At 40.9% G+C, this 10,714-nt stretch overlaps 1 protein-coding gene across 1 annotated transcript; it reads left to right on the top strand.

Annotated features, from left to right (window-relative positions):
• LOC116841679 (39S ribosomal protein L33, mitochondrial-like) lies at positions 1-1,235 on the top strand. Its single transcript, XM_032809918.1, has 3 exons — positions 1-479; positions 669-772; positions 1,073-1,235. Exons 1-3 carry the CDS (start codon positions 442-444, stop codon positions 1,123-1,125), a joined length of 195 nt encoding a protein of 64 aa, XP_032665809.1. The 5' UTR covers positions 1-441; the 3' UTR covers positions 1,126-1,235.
• The last annotated feature ends 9,479 nt before the right edge of the window (positions 1,236-10,714 follow it).

Here is a 10,714-nt window from a genome sequence, read left to right as displayed (position 1 = left end):
GTTGAGACGAAAAGGCAACCAAGGAAACAGAGGTCTGTTCTTTTGCTCTGCACTGCTGCAATGAGTTAGAGTGAGACAAATATATATTTGTCTTACTCTAACTTATTGCACCTGTGCAGCAGTGCAAAGCGAAAGAACAGACCACAGATCTGAAACCATAGAGAGAGAGAGAAAGAGAGAGTACGTTGAGAGGTCGAACACTTTCGGACCAGATTGTTTTGGAATTCGTACCTCGGTATCTTGGATGAAAAGACAATAGAGATAAGTCTGAGTTCAAGTAAAATAATAAGAGACAAGAGTATCACGTTGAATTGGTTTGGACCATATCATAATTTTGTCAAAGTTTGGTGCGTTGTATAGCACTTATTGAATTATTTATTCACAATATATTGCGTACAGACAATCTCTTGAACCACGCAATCGAGGATAATCTTCGACACTATGTTATTAACGAACGTATTACTGAAACCTAAGAGCAAGTAAGTAAGTACGACAATATGTAAAACAGCTGATCAAAAGTTTGAGGTTAGGATATGAATCGTATAATCGTGGGATTATTTAATACAAATAATTATAGATATTTGTAAAAAAAGTTGTGTAATTTCTTTTGAGAACGTCAATAAGATCATATCCAATGTGTTATTAATAAGTGTCTATTGTTATTGCAGAAATATCATGGTCTTAGTAGAAAGTGTTGTAACTGGTCACAAGATAATACGTATACGAGAGAGGATAGCTGATAAACTTGAATTCTTACATTTTGATCCTTACGGTAAGTAGTTAACATATATTGCCACTTACAATTGCAAATTTACTTTTCACATGGACTGATATTGAATTTGCTGTTATCAATGCAAGTACCTCTAAAGGTAGCTTACAAGCTTTTTAACTTTCAGAAGCACTTTTATTGATAATAAAGTTCTGAATAGCAGTCATAGAATACAAAAGAGAAAATTGATTGTTTTAATTATATTTTTTTCAATTACAAATAATACATAATACAATAATTTTTAATAATTTTTTTTAATAAACAGAGGATATGATGCATATTGGATTTAATTTTTCTTTACAGTTCAATGCAAAGTTCTTTATAGAGAACTAAAGAGAATACGTAGCATGAAGTAGTATGTACATCTAGTTTTTACTATAACATATAAGCAAAATATAAAAGATAAAAATACAAGATGGACTAAGAATGCTTACCCAGCTTGAAATATAAAGCAACACAACCTTTATCCTGAGTAACACTGAGTAATCCTGAGTAACAATGGATATTGTGTTTTTGAGTGCAGTATCCAATAAGTGAGTACTTCCCAATTTAAATAACAATAATATCATGTCCTCATATGTATATTTGATATAAAATTATTTATTTTATTTATATGTGTGGAACTATTATTAATAAGAGTTTATATAATTATTAATAAGAGTTATAATTTTTCTTTGTTTTTTCATGATTCTTGAATATTCATTATATGGGGTGATAAAAGATGTGCACATTTTTTATTGTCGATTACATTAAATGATAAAATCATAGCTGTTTTTATTAAGTAGTTGTATTATGTAACTATTTTAAAAGATAAAAATATAGAATAAAGTCAGGATTTTCTAGCAAAAATTAAGTGTTGAAACTACTGATGTAGTTTTGTATTATTATCAATATTATGAGTAAAAAAATATTCATATTATTTATTATATATTTTATGTGGTGACACAAACAAACGTATGTCTGTTGAAAAACGTATTAACTGGCAAAGGCGCAATTGTTTGACAACACGCTAAGTTCAGCATTAGGTCTGGTTTACAATAGATGTCGTAAACCGTAAGAATTGACTAATCATAACCGGTTATTTTTTATAATAATCAACTGTGATTGGTCAATTTTTATGACTTACGATACCTATTGTAGACTAAGTCTTAAGACGTTAAGTGTTTCTTCGATAAGAAAGAAAAAAAGAAAGAAAAGTGAAATATTCTATTGATCCCACTTGGCGTATCATTACCGAAAGCTGTCAAATAATAAAGCGCACAGTGGGCAAACGCTTTGCGTAAGTTTCATGCCGGTTGCGCGGGACAGAAGGAGAAAGAGAGGCGAGGCAAGAATCGGAGAGACCAGCCAAGAGTCTCGACATCGAGATTGGGGTAGGTTTCCTTTGATCCTTAACAAGGAACACAAAGTTGTATTATTTCCACCTGGGTTTCAAACGGTTCGGAATCTGCCAGGCGTGAAACACGATCCGCTCTCTCTCTCCATCTCGCGCCCGCTTCGTTTCATCGTCCTTCGCCTCGTTCCGGGGACTCCTTTTTCCTGTTCTCTGTCTCCCTTTCTCCCCTTTGCCCTTATTTTCTCTCTCTCTCTTTCTGTTTTTCACTCCTTTTCGATTGCGGTGCGGGAGCGGCGACGCTACGCAGTTTACTGATGTTGCAAATTCAATTTCTCTCTCTCTTTCTCCGGGTCGGGCCATTGTCCAGAGGAAAGGGGGAGAAACCGCAGAAGGGGTTGCGTTCCCGGAGAGAGAGAATCGTCTCTCTATCTTTCGCGATTGTGCGCGTGACAGCTCGTGAGATCCGGAATCTTCCCTGCTTCTTTTCTCCCCTTCCCCCTCTCTCTCTCTCTCTCTCTCTCTCTCTCTCTCTCCCCCCCTCCCCACTTTTTTCTCTTTCTTTTTTCGAAGAAAAGACTTCCTGACTTCCTCCTGGGCGCGCACGCATGCTAACTTGTAATTGCGAGCCGAATTTTTGGTCGCACAAGGAAGCGACCACGCAAGCTTTAACTCATTTATTGTCGATCGCGCGAGCCATCTTTGCAGTTTAACACTTGGCTGATTTGTTACAAATTCTCTCCGAAAAAAAAGCAGTTTACTGCACTTCATATGAATCTGCGACCGAAATACAAGTACTAATACCTAAAAACTAGTAACACTAGTACCTTGCACTGAATATTCTTATTATTTTGGTCTTTATAAACACAAGTATTTAAACTTCAAATATAGAATATACACACACATATATGTCTATATGTAGTGTAAGTTTAAATATTTACATTTAAAGAAACAATAAAAATATCTAGAGTTAGGTACCTAGTATTATTGTGTGTGTATGGTACCTTTTTCTTGTCCCATAGGCCAGCTACCGATTGGTCATTCAGCGCATCGTTAATTAAATAGGGTATTTAAAGAAGCAACTGTAATTATATCACATTATGTAAGCGTATAAAGGAACAAGCGCAAATCGACTCGGTTATTCATCCGGTAACCTGCGACTCGTTGGCGGTGGTGCTTGACTCGCGCTCGCTACGTGAAATTCTCGCTTCGTGAGTGAAACAACCCCCAATCGGCGCTAACAGAGAAGAAAAAGAAAAAGAGGGAGAGAAAGAGAGAGAAAGGGAGAAAAATCAGGAGAGACTGCGGGAAACTGTACTGTAGGGAAATCACGAGAGAAAGAGTGAAGTAAACGGAAGCGAGAGGAGTTTGGGTGGCGATGATGGTGGTGGTTTCTCAGAGTGCGTTTCAGTTGCCTCGTGTTCGAGGGCGTTTTTTCGCGTCCGCGAGTTGTTAACAGTGTGCGTGGTGGGCGTGCAAGCCCGCTAAAGTGGCCTCGCTGCTAATTAACTGCGTTATTTTTTTACAACTCTACTGCCGCGTTTCCTTCCATCATAGCCCCTCTCTCCCGCGCCGGTCCTCTTCCCCCTTCACCTCTTCTCTAACTCTCGTTCTCTCTCTTTATCTTTCTCTCTCTCTCTCTCTCTCTCTCTCTCTCTCTCTCTCTCTCTCTTTTTCTTTTTCTTTCGCTTCATCCAGAGTCTCACGCGGCACCCGCAATGGGGTTCAATATTTTCCGCGGGCTTCCGTTTTATATTTATCCGTCCGCTTTTATGCCCCAACGAAGGAGACGCGACGGCATGTATTACTCGCGAGGCTCGATAATTCCACGGTTTTCAATGCGATCGTGACCTCCTTACTTTTGGGAGGACAAAAAGAAGAGTTCGGGAAAAATTGCTTATTTATGAGTCGGAAGATTTCAATACTTGCGACGTAAGCGTAACGATAAGTGCGAATATCGTCCTAATGTCAAGATGTTCTTTTTTGAAAATTGGAGTTTTTATACTTTAGGCAATATATATATATATATATATATATATTTATTAAGAATATATAAACTGGATTTTTGAGTGACACATACACAAGCAATTTTGTGCTTGTCAAGTAAAATTTTGTATTTTATTTAATTTTGTACGTCGTTATTTTTATATAAATTTTATTAATTTTATGAAACAATATATATGTGCGTGGTTCTAATCTATGATATTTTGCTATTTTTTGCGTACATTGTTTCAACTGGAACATAAAAACTTTTGCTCTAAGCACGAGAAAAAAATATTTTTAATTTATATATTCTCATATTCATATTTATAATATTGGATTATGTAATAATTTCAGATTTTTTACGCAAAATAAAACTATTATTACTCCTTTTATTCTAACAATCAATAAACAAAAGTGACAAAATAAATTGATTTGACAAGATAAGGAGGAAATGTAAGTTAAAAAGAAAGATTGCATGTCACGTTAATTTTACGGTTACTTATTAACTGTTAGAGTAAAAGGAAAATGTGCGGAATATTTTAGAGCTATTTTTGAGTGTATGGATATCTAAAAGTATAGCTGCCAGTAGGGATATATTTAGCTACTGTCGAAACCGACGTAGTGGCAACTGTAGAAAAAGTCTGGATTACGGCAGCAAATTTTCACAGTTGCAGCAACAAATGTATCTTTTCTTCCTCTTCTTTTTCGTGCATATCTTCTCGCATGGAGAAGCGAGCGTGCGACGCGTCGCGTCACGTCACGTCGCGTGTTCAGATTCAAGTCACATTTTTCGCAGCATCCGCTCCAGACGTGCGAAGCTGAGGGAATCTCGCGGACGCGAGATACACGAATCGACCTATAACTCTAAAACCTTAATACGCGTCGTGTCGGATTCGCATCGCGCGAGATCGGTTGGTGTGGCGGCAATGGTGGCGGCGGCGGCGAGATAGCGAACGATAGCGACGGGGTAAGGTGAAGGAGATGGCAATGGTATAGAGGTATCTCTCTGTGCCGAGGCAGACGCGGCGCGGCACCCTTCTTTTCTCCGCCACGAAAAGGCACTTGAAATAAATTGAAAATGGCTGGTATCGCTCTGGCCCCCGGATAAGTGATACCTACATCATCTACACGCGCACCAGTCGCCCCCTCCCCCCTCGGCCCCTCCCGCCTCTCCCGTTGGCCCCTGCTCGCCCCCGCCGTGCCCAGCTCTCCTCCCTTCCAGCAATCCACCCCCTCCGCGCGGCGTTCTTTCATGAATTCGAAACGCGCGTTCGACTCGGATCGGAATCCGGTCGAGTCGCTTCAATTAATTCAATCGAGAGGGTTGGGGTGGGTGGGAGAGGAGGAGGAGAAGAGGGAGGAAAAGAGGAGGAGGGATAAATAGCGCGTGTTACGCTTCGGGGAAGTTTATGCGCGCGAGCGTTAAGGCCTCTTTATAATCGCGAGCGTTGACGCCGGCCTCGTCAACTCACGTTGTTTGACATTTGCGATGTGTCACGGTGGCAAGGGGAATGTTCAGTGTGTCAAGAATCCGTCGCGATTGATACGAAACAAAATACGCGATCGACGCGGCTTACCTGCGTTCGCGAAGCGGTCGTCACCCTCTTCGTTATCTTTCGCTAATTTTCGTCCTGTTTCACTCCTTTTTTTTCTACGCATAAACTTCCCATCCCCGCGACTGGGAATAATGTCGCCATGCAGCGGACGCCGAAATTCGCCGTTTTGCGCGATATTTCGCGGGTAGGCGCGCGTTAATGCAGGAGCGCATAAACGAGGGCGCGGCACACGAACATACCACCCATACCCACACACACACGAACACACACACACACACACGAACACATATTCTCACGTATACACCCTCGACGACGGCTCACGTACGCGCGTGCACGTAGCAGTAAGCCAAGGCACACACGAGCGACAAGGTGTATTGAATCGACGAGTATCATGCAGCTGACAGCTAGAGCTAATTGAATCTTGACTCTATCTATCTGTCGACCCGAGGCTGAGACTCGACCGCCACCGCCGACGCCGCCACGAATTGCATTTCCCGTTCGGCGGTATCGCTCTCGCGCCCCCGAAGAATTCTATCCTTCCCACATCTCTCTCGCTTCCCACCCACCCACCTTCCTACGTTTCTTCTTTCCTTCCTTCCGTTCTTCCTTCCTTTCCTCTTTACCTTACTTTCGTTCTTCCTTGCTTCCCGCCGCTGTTCCGCCCACCGCTTGATTTAATCCCCGCCATTTTGCACCGCGAAGATATGCTGAATGAATGCGACACCGCGTGTCTCAATGAACTCTTCCCTTCGCGTGTCTTCGAATTTCGTTTACGAAGATTTTGAGAGATCGGGTCTGGAATTTATTTGTTTTCGATATGAGAATATTCCGATAAATATAATTTAGTAATTCAAAGAGGTGGATAAAAAAAAATTATGGAGACAAATATAGCAGTTGAGTGTTTAGCAACCGTGTCCCAAAAAAGATTTGAATTCGTTATAATAATAAGGTTAATTCAATGTGGAAAAAGGACGTTCATAAATTCAAGATAAGACTTGCATGATGGATCAGAAAGCATTATTGGACGCGACAAAAAGTTAGTAATTGCGAGACTTACGTCCCATTCTAAGATCAACATTTGTAGTTGTGTATATAAATTATTTATAATTCTTGATTAGAAACGTAATCAATTACAGACTCGAATTCTCAGACCATCAATCGGCTATTTATATTAATATTTCTTAGATAAAATAAGTTCAAGTATAGAGCAATCAGAGCTCTATAATTGTTTATTGTTAAACAATCAGCGAATTTTGATTTCTAAGCTTCGAGTATATATTATTCTCGGTAAATCTCCGTAAAATGTTAATTGAAAATGCAGACATCATAACAAACGATTTCACGCCTGAAAGAAAATATGCATTGAGAAAAGTATACTTAAAAGTTTATTTGTGGGATATAAAGTTTTCCTGCAAAATAAGATTTATTTCTGTGAAGTAAGGTTTATTTCTGTGAAATAAAGCTTATCTCTGCGGAAAGGAGAAAAAAAGAAAGAGAGAGAGAAAATAAATTTTTAACTTACAGTTAAATTTTCAAGTATTTTCTCCTCAGTGTATGATGAAATGCATCGCTGTCCACGTCCTGGCGATCCGCATCCTCCGTCCTGACTTTTGGCTGCTCCGTCGTGGCACTCCGGATGCTCGCTCATAACACCGACACTGATATCCGCGTAATTACAACTAAATATTGTTTACTTCAATCATGTAAACAATATTTGATTTAAATAAAGAGAATTTAGATTTAAGTAAATATGTTAATGCACTCATAAAAGAAATATTTGTTGATTTTTCTCTCAGTCTACGACGATACTATCCGCACATTAATAACACCGACGACGATACCGACAAGAGTCCGATTAAATACTTTAAAAACTAACGAAATATTTCACTGGACGGAAACTGTAACTACAACTATATCACGTGTTCCACATCGCAGATGCGTCGCTCGAGGCGTAATCGCTCGGTAATGGAGAGAGTACGCAACGCACGACAAGTGCGAAAACAACGAGTGCAAAAAAGGGCTACGTCACCGCCAGCCGTTGAACGCGGTCGAGCGCGAGCGTAACAATAAACATTATCAAAACACCGCGAACCTTCGAGGCGGTTAAACTCACCTGCGTGCGTCGCGAACTTTCCTAAACGTTTTCATTGTGTCTTGAGCCGGCGAGCGACGTACACATACCGCGTGTATCAGTGAGCCAGTTATTATCTTCGTCGGGCGACTTGGACATCTCGGCGGTTCGTGAAATACTTAATCGTTCGGCTCTCTCTCTCGCTCGTCGGCATCGCGATAATTAACCGTCAATAATTAATCGTCGGCGTCGCGATTGTTGTATCTACGTGAATTTCGGTGTTAGTATCAGTGTCATAGTAAAGCAGCCGGGAGCTGAGATGCCGCGAATCCGAAAGTCGGGACGAAGAATGCAGGATGCGGGCATCGTTTTTCAGATCCAGGTATGTATGAAATTATTTATTGTACAAGAGCTTTCCGATTTCAATTGACGCGTGAGAATAAGGAAATACCTCGAAATTTAAATTGGTACATGGAAAAAAGAGCTGCAGCAGTAATAATTTGTGTATATTGAGAAAAAAATTTATTAAATTTTAAAAAACGTTTGTTTGGATAGCACTGTGAAGATATTTGTTTAAATTAATTATTTTCTAAAATTAAAGAAACAAATTTATATTTAAAACTTTTTATTTAATTTTAGAAAATAATTACTTAATTTAAATAAATATCTTCACAGTACTATCCAAACAAACGTTTTTTGAAATTTAGTAAATTTTTTTCTCAATGTGGCAGCTAAATCTCGCGTTGTAACATATGTATACCTAAAAATATAGCTGTCAGTAGGCATATATTTAGCAATGAAACCGATCCGTCTTGGATTAGTCGAGAGATCCACGCTGAAAAAAATGATTTTTGCACTTGAAACTGTTTGATACATACGATTTGGTTGGCATTAAATGTTTTTCGCTTGTGTCAAGTGCATGTATTGAAAGAGCAAAGCACACATAATAGCAATTCAATTTTCTGGTTGTAATTAGCAAACATTTGTGATTGACCTCATTTTAACGAAATTACGACCCGAGTTTTCCTCTCGACAACACAACCCTTTTTTCAGTACACGGAATACGCTAAATACCACCGCGTCATCGCGCACGCCGTGTCCAGGAAATAAAAAGGGGGTCTCGCGCAATCGTGAGACATTCGCGCCGCCCGAGTCGATCGGCTCCGTCTTGTTAACGACATCATCCGGACGGGGTGGTCGTCGTAAACGCTCGACTGATGCTCGCTTCGGAGGGAATTCCGGCCGGTGGCGCCGCGGGATCTTTTACAAGGGGTTACAGAACCCGAATGGGAAAAAGAGCGCGGTCTCGCGAATGTCTTGCGCACATTTGCGCGCGCGCGCGCGCGACCTTACGTCCGCTTTGCTTGCGCGCACGCACGTCAGAGGAACGGGGGTGCCACACGAGAGGGAAAGAACGACGGGAGGGTACAAGGGAGCGGCAGAGGCTGGAGGAGCGGGGCGGGAGAGAGTGATAGAGAGAGAATCCAATATAACTGCACACACGTTTATAGGGTCGATGGGAATATATTGGAGCGGATATTGAAATACTTGTTGGTAGTTTGAGTTGAAGGCGAGAGATGCCTTTCTCGATGCCATCTTGATTGCGCAATCGAGGCGCCGATGCGGCCCCCGCTACAGAATTTGACGATAAAGATCGCGCTCGGATTATGGGAGACCGAGGAGGCACTTCCTTCCTTCCTTCCTTCCTTCCTTCCTTCCTTCCTTCCTTCTTTCTTTCTTTCTTTCCGTTCTTTCTTCTGTTCTCTTTTTTCCTTCTTTCCTTCCGTCCTTTCCTCACTCTTCTGTCAGCCACCACCGTGTTAATGGCGATCATCGGACCATCCTCTACTTCGTGACCTCGTCCTTCACGAGGAGGTGTCATGCGCGATCTTGACATCATTTCTGAGACGTCGTCGTGCCGTTGTCGGAATCGCCGACAGCGGGGATGAAAAGACATAAGGTAAAGGTAACCAATGCCTGAACACCAATAACACCGGTACCTAACTGGACATTCTTATTATTTTAATGTTCAAATATGGATATTTAAACTTTCTCTCAACATAGAAAAAATATATATACATACATCGAGTGTGTACGTATATCCTACGTTAAAAATTTAAATATTCGTATTTAAAAACTAAAACAATAAAAATGCCCAAAGTTAGATACCAGTGGTATTAGTGTCCAGGCATTCATACGTTTACTAGGCCGAAAAAATATTCGATGTGTGTGTTAACTCTTTCAAACATCAGTATTCTCTTTCTCCCATAAAATTTGGTTTTCAAAGATACATTTTTCTACTTTCGCTTCATTAGATATATTAATATATAATGTAGTTTTTAAATAAAAAAATTTTGTTTGGCACCAGAGGGATAGAGCGGAAACATTGATGTCCCATTGAGGCTATATTTGTCCAAACGGTAAATAAGTGAAGTGATAACTGATATGTTCTGAGTGCCAAAAAAAGATGTTCAATCGAATAAGGTTATTATTAATAGTGGGGAAAACATATGTTCGCCATTGATGGCGAAAGAAAAATTACGATCTAGCGTGCCAATTTTCGTCTCGACAACGAGATCCTTTTCCTCAGTGTAGTTGAACTCCGGTTTATTCCGACGATTGTTCCACGAGAACGATCAATTGCTCGATTCGCCAACAGCCGCGCGTCTCCGCGATGATCTCGCGGATAAATCTTCCGCGAGCGCGCCCCGATTGCGCGGCGAATCGAGATCTCCGACGAGTGTGCGCGCAGACGACAAGATATGAAATAATTTAGTGAAACGCGCGGTTGGGCCCACCTGGGCACACATTAAAAAAGCGAGGGCTAACCAACCAAGCAAAATTCCCGCTCGCCCGCCGTCCCTTCTCCACCGCACGGCTCTTTGTTGTTCTACAATCGGCGCACACGGCATATTTAGTATAATATGCCTGCCCGACGATTATGCGTCGCGGTGCATCGTCCGTCAAAGGGTTTTCTCGTACGAGTTTAATTGGTCGATCCG

The sequence above is a fragment of the Odontomachus brunneus genome, unplaced genomic scaffold (assembly GCF_010583005.1).
Source record: "Odontomachus brunneus isolate Ranch 3 - 2012 unplaced genomic scaffold, Obru_v1 Obru_scaffold_017, whole genome shotgun sequence".
Taxonomy (NCBI): domain Eukaryota; kingdom Metazoa; phylum Arthropoda; class Insecta; order Hymenoptera; family Formicidae; genus Odontomachus; species Odontomachus brunneus.
This window is presented reverse-complemented; position numbering and strand designations above follow the sequence as displayed.